The sequence below is a fragment of the Haemaphysalis longicornis genome, unplaced genomic scaffold (genome assembly GCF_048455015.1).
Source record: "Haemaphysalis longicornis isolate Haplotype H1 unplaced genomic scaffold, Haemaphysalis longicornis Haplotype H1 scaffold_3, whole genome shotgun sequence".
Lineage (NCBI taxonomy): Eukaryota > Metazoa > Arthropoda > Arachnida > Ixodida > Ixodidae > Haemaphysalis > Haemaphysalis longicornis.
In genome coordinates, this window is record NW_027526335.1 from 102,854,974 (window position 1) to 102,873,466 (window position 18,493).

At 47.0% G+C, this 18,493-nt stretch overlaps 1 protein-coding gene across 2 annotated transcripts in view; it reads left to right on the forward strand.

Moving 5' to 3' along the window:
• LOC144174971 (cell adhesion molecule Dscam1-like) overlaps positions 1 to 18,493 on the forward strand; it is a 706,974-nt gene that overhangs the window by 510,468 nt on the left and 178,013 nt on the right. For both annotated transcript variants that reach the window (XM_077703963.1, XM_077703962.1), the window contains exon 3: positions 14,290 to 14,454. In XM_077703963.1, coding sequence (XP_077560089.1) covers positions 14,290 to 14,454 — 165 coding nt within the window. The remainder of the gene's footprint in view (positions 1 to 14,289; positions 14,455 to 18,493) is intronic.

Genomic DNA, 18,493 nt, shown 5'->3' on the forward strand with positions numbered 1-18,493 from the left:
TGGAAATGATTTCAGCGGATATTGATATTACCTCAACAGTACCAACGATAAAAAAATTCGGTTCAATAACGATCAACATACTATAATATTAACTTTCCGAATTTTTTTCAACGGAGGGGAGCAAGTATAGGCAGAGAAAAAGAACAGGCTATGAGCTTCAATCCGGTCCCAGCGTTCGGAAAAAAAATCAAAACCCCTTACCTAAGAGAAATACGGTTTAAACGCGACGCTTTCTCCCATGAAACGGGAGTACAAGCCGAATTCCAAAATCCGCCGTCCCAAAGTCCCAATTCCACAATGCCAAAGTCAAAGGCCCAAGTCCACTTAAATTCAGCCAAACTCCAAAGCAAACGTCTAATCCAACACCATCAAAGTCCAAACTCCAACCTTGCTTAGAGAATGTATTGCCTTATCATGAGTATTTGATTTTTATTTCTTGGCAAAACCAAGCGGAGGCTGAGACTAAAGGCGGTCGTGGCATGACAGGGGCCTCAGCCACCCGATTTACAGCGTATATAATAACAGGGATGTTGACAAATTTAAGCATAACAGCACAATTGTAATAGAAAAATAGCACAAAGCAAAGTCATCACTACATTTCCTGTGTACTATACAAAGCATAGGTCTAGAATTCACAGAAGGATCACAGTGTACACACAAACGCAGCAATTCGTACGCATTAACTTTCCCATCATCATCATCATCATCATCATCATCATCATCATCATCATCACCACCACCACCACCACCACCACCACCATCCGTGTGTACTCCCAGACTACATTTTGCGTCTTACAAGAGGTTCGTTATGTGCACAAAGACATCCCATTTTTATCTTATGTGGTGTATGATTGATGTACCCTGTGTCAAACCCGTTGTGCAAAGTGGGCTTTCCTGCAGTGTGTTTTACTAAGACGTCAACGCTATCAGTGAGGCTTAGAAAGCGTCGCTTTAAAAGCAGACATGCTAATGCTAAAGCTACGCCGATGCAGCACGCGTCAGGGCGGCAGAAACGCGTTCATTGTTATCAAAGCTTATTGCTACTCGTTACATAATGCAGCAGCCCTGCGCCCCCCCCCCCCCCCCCCCCTCCGTTGTTGTTAAATCAACGGCAGCTGCCCCTGATTACACTGTACGTAGTAGGCGTGTTATTTTCGAAATCGGTTTCCGGGAAATGTTTAACAAAAAGCATGCTTCGTCACTATCCTCTTTGGATAGTCGCAAACCATGCCTTAATTAGCGCAGGCACCCAAAATGCCTCAGGCTATTACTCTTCGAGCTCCGGTCTTTTTGAGACCACAATGAAAACACCAAGACCCATTTGCGCAATTTATTTATTTATTTATTTATTTATTTATTTATTTATTTATTTATTTATTTATTTATTTATTTATTCATTCACAATACCCATAAATTCTCCAGTGAAGGGGTATTACATATTATTTGTAGTAATACATATTACGTTTGTAATTCATGTAATACATGTAATACATATGTAGTATTACATATTACATTTGCACATACATTGCATGAGTGTAACAAAAAAGAAAATACGCCAACTAAGAAGGCCGATATATACACACATATATGTGCACACACAATTAAACGCATTTGAAGCTTGATTTTGCAGTCTTTTTAATTACAAGGGTCAGCAGCCGGCGCTAGGCTCATGCTACTTATTCTAATCAGATCAAGGTTCGTGTACGCAATAAAACAAATCTTCGGACCTGGGAGTGGTAGCGGCGCCATTATTTTTAATAAGGTTGAATGTAAATTGCCTTCCCGCGAATAATTGACCGGCCGAATACGCTTGCTCAGCTGAACGAATAATTCGAGAAGTATCGACCGATACGATGAAAGCCTCTGTAAAATTCCTCGTCTCCCTTGTTTTTGTCGTTTGCGGGCATTCGGATGCGTTAAAGTCTGTCAGGCGGGTTTTTTCGTCGCACCAAGAATGTTTGTTCTTATTAAAAATTTGTTTCTAACGAAATTTTAACCTCTGTAGGAACAACGACTAATCTGGAAAACCTTAGCGAAGACACTCTAGGAGTCCCAGAATTTTCGCGAGTTTGAAAAGGGAGCCACTGCTGCTGATTTTCATTCTTAGTACTAATGAATGAACATGAACACGACTTGAGAATTCAACAACCTGATTTTTTTTGTGTGTTCTGGTAGTGCATGGCATGACGCTGAGAAACTGGCCTGGTTTCCTGAATGCCCGTGGAGCGCGAAATTTGTTTAGCGCAGCTTTAAGTTCCCCGAAGGGAGGAAACTGTTTTATTGAGCATTGTCTTCGGTGGGACGTCAAGGAAGACGTCTAAAGGAGTAGAGTTATTTGGAAGGAAACTCTTACAACCAACCTCTTACAACCCAGGCAGCATACGCATATCTCGGATATGTCTTGCGCTCGCCTGTGCGAAATTACTTCTCTCTACCGCCTTTGATCCTGTACTTTCGTTCCGGATGATAATGTCAGCCATTTACGAAGCAGTTACGCATGAGGATGTAATAAAGTATTTGAAAAATGTCGTCTTTTGCAATCATCTCGTGGCAATTTTCGGTGCCATGACCAGCGGCCTTGTGGCTCAGGAATCGATTTGCGGTGCGAATGTGGCGACTATATGTCTTCATTACAAAAAATGAAGGCCGACTTTTTTGATCCATCGATCTCCTCAGAAATACTGTCTGACGCAGGCTCGTGTATTTGCTCATTAGGTTCTGTCATGGTCGGTCAGTCCGTTCTTTTTTTTTGGTTGCCGCGTACGAGTTCTATAAGTACTGAGAAAAATTGTAATCCGCCTGATGTCTTTTTCGCCTGATTGCTGTACCCTATTTTCCTTTTATTCTTGGGGCGCACACAACTGAACGTTTCTAATGAGCCATGTGTATCCTGCTTCTGCGTGACCTTCGTATCTCCCTTAGTCTTAGTATCGTCTGATATTTATCGAATGATATTTAGAGTATCCTCTAAATATCATTTATGTTTTTATTCTTTTTATTCTGTCTAGATTATTCTTTCCGGTGTTTTTGGCATGTCTTGCTCTGATGTTAGTAAGTACTGCGCTATTTTTTTCCTAACTAACCTGGATGTTTCTGATGTTTTCTGAGCTTCTGATCTGGGATTTGCGTTTAGTGCTTTGTCATCGTCTTTTACTTAACACTCCACTACTACTTTCACTTGGCTCTTCTGCTTTTTTCTCACGAAGCCTATCTTTTCTCTTCTTTTCGTTTACCTGTTTCTGCATCAGTTAGTCCGGTTTTCTTACGCTTAGATTGTGCTCCACTCCGTTCACCTGATAAGTCATACATTGAGTTTTGTTTTGTAGATTTAGCTACACTGGCCGAGGTTGAGCAGTTTCGTGTGGCTCCTGGAGCAGTTTCACGTGGCTCGCGTGGCTTCGCATGCGCGAGGAGCAGTGACGTCTCACGGCGCACAGCCGGCGAGCTGGAGTCTCCGCCGCCGCGACTGGACTGGACTGGACTGGACTGGACTGGATTAGATTGGATTGGACTGGATTGGATTGCAAATTGTTTTAGCAGCAGTAAACAGGATAATTAGCTAATCCTAGAGAACGATAAAACTTAAGAATAACTAGCTGAACCTTTGCTCACGCTACGTATATCCTGGCATAGCCGAGCTAAGCCACTGCTAATTTTTTCAACAGCTCTCTATCCGCTCCCACATCAGTTTCTCTATGCGCTCAGTAATATTTATTTCTATCTTCATGCCTTTTTCGAAACTTTGGCAACCACTGAGAGTTCAAGCGTGGGGCAAATACTGGCTGTAGCAAACGCTGAAGACGAAAGTATATTTGACTGCCACAGATTAGCTCGCGTAATCAAATTAACACCATGTAGCCTTCTGTTGGCTATCTCCTGGGCCATTGCCGGTCACCTTCACCACCTAGTTTAGAGGATTTAATGATATAACTTCCACCCTCTCCCACCACCTCCTTCATTGCTGGCTTTGCTCTTAGAACTGAAACAGTCACAAGATAAATTCGGGAGATTCCGGGCACTGTTAAGTCTCTCCGTATTCCGTACACATTCGAAGAAAGCTACGCTGTAGGCCCACACTGCGCCATGCCCACAAATCGTGTGAAATGCCTATAGAAATAGTTTAAGACCCCTAGCAACCGCCGATATGTCTCTTGCCTTACTGTATACCCTAAAACGTCTCAGATGCTACGAGTGACCGGTAGCTGAAGCGCTATTTTTAAATCTCAGGAGTAATAAAAGCGTCACCTCACGGGCGAAAAATTTCCGTTAAAAGGTAATCTGTGATTTTCAACATTCACTTTATTGCACAATTTCTTTACCATCTGTGCTTTCCCTAAATAAACTTCCAACAAGAAATATGGACTAATATCTGTCACTTATTAAACAATGCTTCAGAGAAGCTCACCATCGCTTCATGGCCACTGCCCGATCCCGTCCGCGTGTATATGTGCAGACTGAATCGCGAATAAACAGCATGTGTGCATGATTCCCCCGCTTATCCAGAGCAGAGACTCTCGAGTCGTCACTTGGGATCCTGGGCTAAGGAATCACATCAACATTTTGCTACGTACAGCTCTTTAGTACTACTACTAGTAGCCCCTTAGAGTTGGGGAATCATGGTAACCTTGCGTGAAGCCGAAATCTTCCGGAACCGTCACCATTATACCTAGCCACTAATCTTGGCTGATGCGCCTACGTTGTATGGTCGCAATGAAGAGGCGATGAGGTCACTCTGCCATCACTTCACCCGCCACACACTACTGTGGCGAATGTGTGAATTGGCATCGCCCCTCTAGAGTTACCGCTGGGAAACTTGGGAAGCCGTGAACTGCTTCCGATGATGACGACGACAATGATGGGGATGAATATGATGATGACGGTGTTGATGGTCATGATGTTGTTCTTGTACCTTGGTGAGGGGTGCAGACCCAATAGGGGTATCGGCCAATCATTGGTGCTTGGGAAAAGAACATCTTATGTAATTACAGCGTCCCGTATTAACTTCTTTAACTTCTTTATTGCAGCTGCCATAATTATTGGCCAGTCCCCCTAAATGGATACTGTCCAGTTACGTACATTGACAAATCACATCAGGCGGTGGAGGTCATCCAGTCGTTCACGAGCGTTATCGATATTGGTATTGACTAAACCGAGGTTCAATTCTTCTCTGCACACGCCGCAAGTTAGTAAGGGGCACGTACATCGTCCTTGAATTCCGTCCCAGTAGCCTGTAACTAATTTTTTAACTACTGATGAGGGCGTATATAGGCATTACGCAGGCTTTTTTGTTGACCCCGGACAGACGGACACCGATAGCTTTTTAAATGCAAATGCATTTATTAGCCGGGGTTGTCTTGCTCCGTCGGCCGGCGTGCGCCTGCATTCCTCCAGCGCGAGCGCACGTGAGCGCGTGCCTCGTAGTTCTGCCTTCGTCGTCGTCGTCGTCGTAAATGCGAATGCATTTCTTAGTCGGGGGTTCACACAATGCAACGTGAGCATTACGCCTCTCCCTGGCGGTGACGTCACTGCAGTTGCTTCCACGTCATCATCATCGGTTGGAGAAGAAGAAGAAGACAAGTCTGCGAAGCGAAGAGCGCGTAATGCCGAACGCGTTACGCGCTCGGGAACATCAAGAAGGAGTCTAGTCGTTTGAACGCGCTTCGGGTTCTTTGGAACGAGTTTGGAAGAGGAGGTGATGAGAACGGTGACGCCATCATCGCGGTCTGTGACGACAACCCTCGTCTGGCGCCGTTCAGGTCGTACCTGGTGTGTGCCTCGTGCCGCGAGTCTCTGGTCAACGGGCGCGTTCCTTCGATGAGCGTGAGTTTCGGCTACCGGTACCCTCCTCGTCCGGCGCACCTTCCCATTACTGCTTGCTGACTGGTGCCTTGATAGCGATGGAAGTCGGTGAAGTCGAATCCCTCGCAGCAACGATACCACCAGAAAGAAGTGTAACAGAATGCAACGTGAGCATTACGCCTCTCCCTGGCGGTGACGTCACTGCAGTTGCTTCCACGTCATCATCATCGGTTGGAGAAGAAGAAGAAGACAAGTCTGCGAAGCGAAGAGCGCGTAATGCCGAACGCATGCGCTTGAAGCGAGCTGCCGATGCGGAACTTCGTGCTCGGGAAGCGGCTGCGAAACGCCAACGACGAGCCGAAGATCCTGAAATGTGTGCTCGTCACGCTCTCAAAGACCCTTTGACCATGCACTTTAGCGATCACAAGGCAGTGATTGTGGCCGTCAGGTACAACGATAACACAAAAAGGTGCTGATGAATAAATGATTACGTTCACATTCTCGTCATTAATTACGCCATTACTCGCAACACACTCATCGGTGCACCCAATGCATTCGCATTTCTGCACGATTCCCTTCGGGGAGGTGCGAGGGAATTTTTTGTAACAGGCTAGTGAGGTTGCAGTTCTTGAAACCATAGGAGCGGGTGACGTCGATAAAGGGCCACTTTATTATGTCAGCGGCCAGCATCATTCGGAAAACACTAATGATGATAGCAAGCGCCACACGGTCCCCCGCATCCGACCTGTTCCTACTAGCTTCGTCGTCGTCTTCTTTTTCTATATATATATATATATATATATATATATATATATATATATATATATATATATATATATATATATATATATATATATATATATATATATATAGTCGCTCTAACTTTGCAACTTTGCAACAGCTGCATTTGCGTGATATTTACACCATTTTCTTTGTATCTTACTGATTTCAACTGATCAGAAAATGAAGGAAGCTCCCACTAACGCGTAAGACTTGAAGGTAGCGAAGCTTCACTCAACCATCACGACCATCACGATGGCTCAAGTACACGATTGCAGCCGATTTGCTTGTTCTAAGCTGCCGCAAGGACCTTTACTCCCCATTGTTTCTACAAATGTGAGCTTCCTTCATTTTTTGGAAGTGATAGTCATTGAACATCACCTTGGAGGGGAGTACGCTATGACGTGTCTTGCTCGTTTGCTCGTTCCGAGCAAATGTTGCCACGATTACGGCGAAAGCTGGAGTTTTTTGATGAAGGGGGAATCTTGGCCAATCTTCCAAGTGCGTATGCTTGGCTTGCAAAAGTGCGCCCGGGACGCTGGGCGGCTGTCGCGAGGCACGCGCACACGAGCGCTCGGCATATTCTTGGCTTTGTTAACTGCCGAGCGGTCGCCCCGAGCCCCGCCCTCACGTGCGCACGTTCGGCAATTTCTGGGTATTTTTAACTGCGGACACGAAAAATCACAATTCGCTATACAGCTTCGCTGTTAAAAAAAGAGCGTGACCCACAGCTCGTGTAAACTTTGTTGCTCTTCTTTTTAAGTTTCACCACACCCCAAATGGCCCCCACAAGTCAAAGAGGGGAAGCTAAGCAGAGACACTATTTTAATCGTGCGCATTGCTCGCCGGCATCACTGACTCCGCCTCACACGTGTCTCCGTTACTTACATCAAACCTAACGGTGAGCGACCCTATCGCGTGCTCGTGGCACTTCAAGCACACAGTCCCAAATCCCCAGATACGAGCGTGAAACCTCCTAAAAAACTAACATCCCATGCGTGACTGCTGCACTACCCGCACCTGCACACAGTTGCTTTTCATAGATGCCGGCCAGCTCCCTCGAGGGACAATACCGTGCAATGTTCCATTTGATGATCGCGTGTCTCAGGCCACGCAAAAGAAAAGAGTACACGGCATATCGTGTTACAAAACACACGACTGGCCCGAGTATAGCAAGGGTGAGCGAAACCGGAGGTCTTATCTCAAGCGTCGGGGGAAGCGACATGGGAGCGTCGAGCAGCAGCGTCGTCCCCCGGGACAGCTCATCAGGCCACGAGCGGAGGAGGCAAATCGAGATTTAGGTCGCTCGGGGATCGCAAAGTCAATAAGTGCTCGGTACGGCAAGTACGGCACACGTCGTCGGGACGTTGTACAATCGGTTTCCGATATACTCTCGACGCAGCGAAAACCGATGGTCTTTGGGTGCGTGCTCAATAGCCCGTCTCTGCCGGGCTGTTCGAGTGCAGCGGGCTCTTTTGCCCTAACGTATTTGCTCCCATCTCCTATTCCAAACATTGGGCCAATCGTGCATCTCCCTCTAATGCAGCGCCGCCCTTGTTTGCGGTGGTGGGGTACGGGGATGTTGACCTGTACTTGGATTATAGCGGAGCGCTAGTGGGCGCTCGCTTAATGAACGGCCGCTGAATGTGAACTGAACTCGAATAACATGACTAGGATACAATCGGGCAAGGTCCGTTTATGAATCTGGTTTGACAATCGAAAAAATTGGCCGCGTATCTGCTTATTTCGCTGCAAATGTTATCGAAAAACGATAGCATACTGCCCCCTGCTACTCATCACGCTCTTCCCCTCATCTCGCACTTATGATGAATGCAATGGGGGTTCGATCAATTTAAGTTTTACGCGTTCAGACTGTTGGCGCTCCATCTGTTGGGTCAGTACGCTTTTACTGCGCATCTCGACACTGTTCTGGCCGAGCTTCGTGCGTCGCACCTGCCTTGAAGCCTCAAGAAAAACAAATGTGGTTAGGGAGGTCCCGGGAGTCGAACTCGGGACCTTTACGCAGCGAAACCGACAACCTAACCACCGGACCACCACAAAGGGCTGAGGGGTGCGAGGTGAGGGGAGACGGGGAACAATAACATGTGCAGCCAATTCGAAAGAAGACAAAAGAAATTACACCATCTTCCCGTAGGGGAACCCTGAGTAGTATGCAAAGTAGCCATGGGGTGAATGAATGAACGACTTTATTTAAAAATAGGCCTATGGCCCTGGGGGGTTATTGGAGTCGACTGAAGTTACCATTAGTTTCAGTTCGTCGTTTCCGTTGACGTTCAGCTTCGCGTGCCTTCGTTGTATCAGTAGCTTCTTGACGTAGTTTGAATGAGTCAAGGACACAAAGCGCGTTCGTAGCATATGCTCCCGTCTCGATTTGTAGCGCAGTGGGAAGAGCGCCACGTACCTCCCGTTGGGGCCAGAGAGTCGTGGGATCGAAACCGGGCGCCGCCTAACCATTTCTTTCTATAGTGGACTCCGCTGACGTCAGCCCCAACGCTGACGGGGCTGAAGAGACGCGCATGCGCAGTAGAGTGCGGACGGCGGACAACGGCAACGACAACGAGGGAGGGAGGGAGGGACACAGCCCCGAGCATGAGATGCTTCGCATCTAAAAACAACGCTTCCCGTGGTCGAAATCGAACCTATATTCGTTGCGTTACAAAACCGGCGTCTATCTAATTGAGCTACATCGCATTCCGGGCGCACAGAATTTCCTTCGGGTTCATAGCGCACGCGTTTGCTTTGGACTTGGCCGCAGGCTCTAGCGCGTGCTAAGGCGGTCCACTTTGGGAGAGGTGCGAAAGCCTGCGGACGAAACGATTCGGGCCTGCCAGTGATGGAGAACTTAAGGCGGCAACTTCGGAAATCCATGTGAGGTGAAACGACCTTGTATCCGACAAAGGGAGATGGGCAGGCTTCTCTGCTGTTACCCCAACCTTGCACCATTAGTGCAAGCTGCGCCATTTTTTATTGCGTTCCGTTAAATATTTTCTACGGTAAAATCGAATATAGCGTGTGTTGTTTAATAAAAGAGCACTGATACTGTGCGCTATGCACTTATATTTTGTCCAAAGTAAGCCCAGGTTTCTTTTGAGTTTAACACTTTGGGTATCTAAAAGCCACGGCAGAGTTCCTTTGGTGGCCGGGCAGGCAGGCAGAGTTTTTCGGTGAACTAGCCAAAGCATCTGGAGCAGACGCGCCTAACGTTCGAGGTTGAATAATTTCGGCGTCATCGAGTTCCCAGTTGGTAATGGCGTCACTTAGAGGTTTGTAAGTTTGATGAATATATGAAAGATAAATACGGAGGAATTTAACCCTAGCACCAAAACACGAACCTTACTGAGAACGTAATTTACAGGATAAGATTCCTTCGGATATGCTTCAGCACAAAAGTATTGGGTCCCGTCCCTTCCGGAAATCCTTCGACCTGCGAAATGTTTCCTCAATAAATGCATCCTTAGCACATTGATAAGTTGGTATGCTCCTCTGTCAACTCCAACGTAATGCCTCAATGCACCACCTACTCCCCCACCCCCGGTCCTTCCCCTCCCCTGAGCACTGGGAGAGAGCACTGTCAAGCTCGGACCCTGACGACCAGCTTTGGCTCGTGCAGAGTGCCCGAGAAGCCGGACGGACTCAAGGGGTCCTGGAATGAGGACTTCTTGCAATGCCTGACTTCTTCAGAAACACGTTTTCTTTTCCTCCTCCTCTATCACCTCATCTTGTTCTTCCCCACACCGTTTACATTTTATCGCACATTCACTCCCCATACAAATGATCCAACAACTCCACCCCGCTCCCTGCCCGCCCTGTCACAAGCCTTCATACTTTTGACACTCCTATCCTCAAGCTCATTTCAAAATTGATCACGAACGCTGTTGCAAGAGCAGTCTAGCGCTGTCTGCGCTTCGCGCCAACCCAGTCCATTCATCTGGCCTACCTACCTGCTTGGAGACAGATATCCAGCTCCCATTTCTTTAAGCTTCCACAACCTCCGTCCAACACCATTCACCCCTATCTTTAAATGGTTCTGATAACTTTTGCTCCGTGACATATTGCAAAACGTGTTAAAAAGGTACAATGAGGGGTATATAACTGGAAGACTCTAGATAAGACATAAGCTATCTCTGCAGCGGCTAGTGCTTTGCGCAGGTTGTGGATGCTTTTTTTTCAATCGCGAAAAAATTAAACAGGTCTGAATTCCGCCCCCCTTCAACCAACAAATTTTAGCGCTCCAGTTTAATTTTAAAGCCTCCCGTTTAAAGGAGCCATGAAGAGAAAACACAAGTTTGGTTCATTCAAAAGATTGTCTCGTTAGAATCATACTGACACCACTTTTACGTAAACTTCGCTCAAATAAGCTACATAATTAGGAAAAACGGGAATGGTCATGCGACCCACCAGCTCATTTCCCGCAACAGAACCTATGATGTCACATGAGCTAAGCTCTGCGATTGGCGGAGGCTGGCAGAAGCAGACGCAAATTAGGTAGAGCTTACAAACTAGACGAACGAGCGATTTGAGCTTAAATTTAGGGCACATTCTTTACAAAGCAATAAGAATGATGGGGCAAACAGTGGAAGTTACGAAAGCACATGTAAACATAGAAGTACTGATGCGTTCTGCTGTTCGTACTGCGCACAGCATGCTTGGTTTAGCTGCACATCACTACGGGGCTTGGGGTTGTCTCAGACGACACTGGACGATTGACGCAAGCAACGGCGTCTTACGTGACCGCATTTGTCGAGCGAGCACTGTTTCAGGGAACGAATATTTTCTCCCAGAACAAAAACAAGCCAGGTTTAAAGGAGCCATGAAGAGAAAATGCAAGTTGGTTTTATTCGAAAGATTTCGTGTTTTATAGTGCCCCCAGCGCTTGTCCGGATACAAACGGTGCTTTATTCACTGAGAAATTAAACAATTTAGGTTAAAATTTTGATTTTCCCGCTCAATCGTGCGTTTTCGTGGTCCCAAGTGACATCACGGGAAACGACCGCTCTGCAGCCTAGAGTACCTTCATTCACGCATCCGCCGTACAGGGTAGAGACACGTAACGCTGGCGCCGCCATGTTCGGTTGCTCGCTCGCCGCCGAAGCAAGTCATTGTGTCAAAACCGCGCTAAAATTATCGCCGCAACGCGGTTTACTGAAGACGTTTGAATCATATTGTCTGTTTCGCGTTGCTAGGTCTCGTGGGAAACGAAAAGAATAACGCGTTGAACCCGTTGGCCCAATTGCGGCGGCACGGGACCGTTCAAAGGTTGTCTCCACCCTGTACAGCGGTGTTGGTTTGTTCCCGCGTTTCTTTACGTTCCGTAACCTAGATGGCGCCACCATACCGTGGCAAGCGTTCGGTTTGTTTTTGCCCGCATTTAAACCTGGCTTGTTTTTGTTCTGGGAGAAAATATTCGTTCCCTGAAACAGTGCTCGCTCGACAAATGGGGTCACGTAAGACACCGTTGCTTGCGTCAATCGGCCAGTGTCGTCTGAGACAACCCCAAGCCCCGTAGTGCTGTGCAGCTAAACCAAAGCATGCTGTGCGCAGTACGAACAGCAGAACGCATCAGTACTTATATGTTTACATGTACTTTCGTAACTTCCACTGTTTGTCCCATCATTCTTATTGCTTTGTAAAGAATGTGCCCTAAATTTAAGCGCAAATCGCTCGTTCGTCTAGTTTGTAAGCTCTACCTAATTTGCGTCTGCTTCTGCCAGCCTCCGCCAATCGCAGAGCTTAGCCCATGTGACATCACAGGTTCTGTTGCGGGAAATAAGCTGGTGGGTCGCATGACCATTCCCGTTTTTCCTAATTATGTAGCTTATTTGATCGAAGTTTACGTTAAAAGTGGTGTCAGTATGATTCTAACGACACAATCTTTTGAATGAACCAAACTTGTGTTTTCTCTTCATGGCTCCTTTAAATGCGCGCAAAAACAAACCAAACGCTTGCCACGGTATGGTGGCGCCATCTAGGTTACGGAACGTAAAGAAACGCGGGAACAAACCAACACCGCCGTACAGGGTGGAGACAACCTTTGAACGGTCCCGTGCCGCCTCAATTGGGCCAACGGGCTCAACGCGTTATTCTTTTCGTTTCCCACGAGACCTAGCAACGCGAAACAGACAATATGATTCAAACTTCTTCAGTAAACCGCGTTGCGGCGATAATTTTAGCGCGGTTTTGACACAATGACTTGCTTCGGCGGCGAGCGAGCAACCGAGAATGGCGGCGCCAGCGTATACGTGTCTCTACCCTGTACGGCGGATGCGTGAATGAAGGTACTCTAGGCTGCAGAGCGGTCGGTTCCTGTGATGTCATTTGGGACCACGAAAACTCACGATTGAGCAGGAAAATCAAAATTTTAACCTAAATTGTTTAATTTCTCAGTGAATAAAGCACCGTTTATATCCGGACAAGCGCTGGGGGCACTATAAAACACGAAATCTTTCGAATAAAACCAACTTGCATTTTCTCTTCATGGCTGCTTTAAAGCGCAAGGCTTGCTGCAATTATTGCTGGTATACCGCTCCTGAAGTAGTCGTGGGCGAGGAACAGCACCATACGATCCCTTTCACAGTAACCGTTCCACAACCAGTGGAATAAATTCGACGTATGTGCATCAAAAATTCCGAAATTGTAGTACCTAATTCCTAATCCTCCTGAAATAATTATCCAATTGGAGGGGCAGATTCGATGCATAAAAGCGCAGTTTAAAGTAAAGGTTTCTCTGAGCCATGGTTTCAGCTGTCATGCTAACGCTCTGCTTTCAACCGAATTAACGAGGTACGGAATAGGGTCCTCATGGAAGTTTCTTAGCCAATTGCGGACACGCAGTTGGATTTGAGCTCTATTTGTCCGGTTCGCGGGGCAAAAGAGAGAATTTAAAAGGGGGTTTACATTAAACCGTAGTAGTATAGCAGCGCATCAACCTTGTTTAAATGAAGAGCTTATTTATAAATAAGTTCGGGGTCTCATCTGTTCCAAAGCGGATTCATTTCCAACAGTCTCGCAACAATTTAGTGAGAAACACGCAGCTGAAAAACTCGCTGTGAAACGGGACCGTGCACTCAGTGGTATTGTCCTTGCCTCTGCTTGTTTGTTTGGTTTCTCTTTTTCGAGGTTAAATAACGGAATGTCTGCTATACCGATCTACACTGTTTCTCACAAGCTGGTTGAAGCACGGAGGAAGTTACAAGGATTACATGGGCGGTGTTCCTGCAGAGTGTCAATCAATCAATCAATCAATCAATCAATCAATCAATCAATCAATCAATCAATCAATCAATCAATCAATCAATCAATCAATCAATCAATCAATCAATCAATCAATCAATCAATCACGTTTCTAAAATATTTATATTGGGCTTTGACGCATAATGAGGACCCAAGGTCAGAGACTGTAAAGGAACCGGGTCATGTGCCGTCCTCTATTCGGGCTTCATTTTGTTCGTTGATTTCATCCCTAAAATAGGCATTGTTGTGCATATTGATGTAATTTCAAGCACACCAGGAGGCCTTAACGGTGGTTATTTTAAGTTCTTTACTTTTGGGGGACAAGTGTGGATCGTCTCAGTTAAAAGATTATTAGATAGCCCCGAGCAGGTAGACATCTTCAGCAAAAGCGTAAGCAGATGAGCTCTGTAACAAAACCTGACGCACCCCTCTCTTCCATTTCGTCTTTCTTTTCCGCAGTCATCCTGGAAGAGTTCGAGGCCCACGTGCACGACGACTACGTGCCACGAGGAAACACGGCGCTGTTCCGCTGCCACGTGCCCAGTACCCAACGGCAGTATCTCAGCGTGTCTTCGTGGACAACAGAGGACGGCCTCGTCATCGGCAGACACGAAACGCAGTCCCGTAAGCAAGGATTTCTATTACGTCACAAGTACATGCACTGACCTTTTCCGTATAATGGGGAGAGCTCAGATACAGATGAGATTTAAAAATTAATGGACGCTTTAGCTTCGCCTTTAAGCGTTGAACCCATGGAGTAAGCGCATTCGGCGATGAGGAAGACTGTAGTGCGTCTGGCACTGATATACGACAGCGCATTCGTTACACATTCATTAAGAGTGAGCTTGCGCTGCGAGTGTTATACCCTAGCGCTGACGTCATCGTACCCCTTCACGCTGCCCAAGAGGCTGAACCCCCCCCGTATACTCGAACGCCACCTGTTTGGGCAGCGCCATACGGGATTTTATGCACAAGGTAAACGACGTATTTCCGCCGCATGGGCCCTTAACACTCCGCAATACGTACCATTGGTCTTGTTGGCTGGGGATTTCGGCGGAAAAATGGCCGCCTCTGGTTTGATACCGTTAGCTTAGGACTGAAGTGTGATATACGGCAGTTCGTCAGCCTCATCAGTTGAATATTCACTGAATAGTTGGGGCTTCTGTAAACGAAAACGCGAGCTGTGGTGCATTGAGGGCACGTTGTGCTCATTGCGTGTGACGGCGACGTCGCTAACCGGGAAACCCAACTAGGTTCGTTTTCTCATCGGATTGGCTCTAACATGGTGATTACGTTAGCTGCTACTGTAAACGATCAAATTAACGTTTACTTGAAGGCTTAAAGTCCAAGGACACCGAAGCGTTTTACTGTGGTTTGAGTGCAAAGGCATTAGGCTTCAATTCTGCGCTCTTGGGCCGACGTGTCGTCGAACACAAATCTCGGTACTGTGGGCTCTGCCATCGAACTTAATTGGCGGACGCCTTGGCAGTGAATTCGAGGGTGCGCCACCCAGAAGCCCTTGTCCGCTGGCTACTGCTGTGCCGTTAGTTGACGCCAGCGCCATTCCATTTAGCAGTGTTTTTTTTTTTATTCGTAGACATATGCCTAATCATAAAAGCGGTAGATCTTCTTGGTTCAGAGAGAGAGAGAGAGAGAGAGAGAGAGAGAGAGAGAGAGAGAGAGAGAGAGAGAGAGAGAGAGAGAGAAAGCTTTAAAGAATAGCTAAGAGGTTAGCCCCACAAACAGCGGAGCTTGTTACTTGAGATGGAGTGAACATAGTCAGGCGCAAAAAAAAAAAAAAAAGAAATGAGGAAAAAGTACGCAGTAACAATGAATAAAAGGAAGAAGAACATGGAATCAGTTGACAACGTAGCATTACAAGAAAAAATATGAGTATACCTGAATGTTAAAGAACCTCGGATAATCCAGAGTCTGACAAAAAAGTCAGAACAACCTTGGGTCCCTCCGCCGCATCAACATGATTTTGCCACGGATGAAGAAAGGAATGCAGTTTTAGAGAGTTTCCGCATAGCAGTCGCACAAGAGTTCTTTTCGCTGTATCGCGTTGAGTTGCATGCTGCGGGAAGTACCATGCCGTATGTCTTCTTTCAAAGAGCACACGGAGCACAATGGCGAGTCCACACAGCCTATCTTGAACAGAAAACTGCGAGTGAAGGCAACGTTCAGACGTAGTCGGTGAAGGACACCGTCAGTTTACTTTGGTAGGCCTCACGGAAACTGGAAATTGCACTGAGGGTCAACTGAATGCAGATGCAAGGGTATCCTAACAGGGTCCTGCCAAGCTGACAGCTGCAGTTTCCATCCCCCGTTTTGTCTGGGATAGGGGGTTCCAACAGACACAAGCAGATTGTGCGCCTCTTTTGCTGCTGCGTCAGAGACGACGTTACCCTAAATGTCATAATGACCTGGCAGTTACTGAAGCGAGATTCGGTTCCCGTCTCATAGTCCAAGTGCGTGCAATGCGTTAAACTCACGCACAAGTTGGCTCCAGCGGTCTTCTTCAGTGCTTGTAAGACAGGCCGTGAGTCGACAAATATCACCCATTGCCGAGCGAGACTATTGGTGATGTGAAGGACTCCCGCCCTAATAGCAGTTAACTCAGTGACGGTGGACGACGTCCTGTGGCGCAATTATATTTTACAGTTAGTCCCACCGATGAAATTTACACTCCAATAGATGGCGTGTAAGACGTCACGGGGTCGTCTGTAAATACCTGAACGCGGCCAGGATAACGTGAGTTGATGTGCTCCAGCATTAAGTACCGCAAGGCCGGCTCAGGCAGAGATGATTTTGTGCTTATACCTGGTATGGTGACGCATCTATCCCACGGTGAAAACTTCCATGGCGGAAAGGCAGGCTTGCTTGGGATTTGAAAGTTGGCCGGTAGGAGGCTTTGCACATGACAGGAAAACACCTGTACTAGAGGATGGTCAGCACACCGGGTTACATTACGGAGGCTGGTGTGAAGGAGCTCTTGAGAGAGGAGTGTTTGGGCTGGCATGCACCGTGCTTCGCAGAGAGCTCTATCCGTAGATGTACTCATTTGAAGGCAAAAGCAGATGCGTTGAATTTGAGCCTGTGCACTCTCTAGCGCTCTGAAGTTTGTCTTTGAGAAATCAATCAGGGCTAGTAGGCTGCAGCACAGAAAGCCAAGAAAAAGTGCCTCATAAAGTCGCAATAGTAAAGGCGCTGAGCAGCCCCATGTTTTTCCTGCGATCATCCGGAAAATGGGGCAAAACTGAGTGCACGGGTTCTCTGAAGCGGCGAATATGGGCGGCCCAAGATAGTGATTGATGTAATGTTACTCCAAGAAATTTATGGTTGTGGGCGTATGGTATTTCTGGTATTTCTGGGATACATCACGCCCAGTGAAGGCAACGGCGGCACACTTTTCGGGTTCAAGCACACGCGTTGTGAGGTGCAGAAAGTCGGCGGTACAAAAAAGGTTTTGATCACAGCGAGCGAGAGCCGGGGATCGCCTTCCTGGAAAGAGGAGCAGATGTGTGGGAGGAGTATCGGAGGAGGGATCTGAGAAAGGTCGACACAGCTTGGGCCCGGAGAGGGAAGCAGCAGCACCGCAGTAAGGTAGGCTGCTTCCGCAAATGTGATACGAGCCGTCTCGAGCGGTAGAAGTGCCAACGGATGGGGGGTCTGGTGTTTATGGCGAGTAAGCAGACGTAAGCTGTCCAGGGGTCGGATTAGTGGCGGATGCAGCCGCAAGCTTCAATAGTACGTTCAAGAGCAGATCATTTGAAGGGCCTAGTAGGCTTTCCCCTCCACATTCTTAGAGAGTTTAAGAATCGGCCTATTTTTCTTTAAATTTTTACTCTTCAAGACGCCGATGGTAATGGCACCAAGAACGACCACCTCTGTTCATTATACGATCATTTTGTTTGAGCACGTTAGATTAGGGGGAGCTTTTTTTTGTAGTATTGAGAAACAACAGCAAAGTACAGGAACAACGGCTGATAGAAAACCATTATGAGGACACGTGGCGCAGAACAAAATCGCGAGTGTACTGATGAAAATCGTTCTTTTGGGTGGTTCATTTCTTGATCGAGAAGGTAGGATCGATTACGCTGCGGTGCCGTAAAGTTTTATAATTCCATTTTTTTTGGGAGGGGGGAGAGTGACTAATACGAATTCTGCCTCGTTTAAAATCGGGAAAGCGCCGACCATCCATTTAAGATGCAGTGTGCCAAAGTTCTACAGCTCATGTGATCGCAAAAGCCATCGCTGACCCTCGCGCAAACCGCTTTATAAAATTGGAGAATGGTGTTTCACACGGCAATATGCTATCATGCCGCAAGGGGGTCATACACGTGCGAGCTTGGCGGTGTATGAGGCCACCCTCTGCGACAAGCAGACAACTCTCTGAAACTTTTGCGAAGCAGATATTTATGCTCTGAGCATTTAAACATGCTTCTGCCAGCGCTGATATTGATGAGGTGGGTGCTTCACAAACTCTACGCTCACGGGGATTGATTAATGCATCCTCGTATGCAAGGAAGGAACATCTCCTGTGAGTGCACTTAAGGTAAACGTTGCTCATAGAAAGTTGTCCGCTGCGAGAAATGTTGAGATTCAGCCCGCGCACGGTACTTGAAAGCAGATTTTATTGTTTTGTGATAAGAGCATGCGG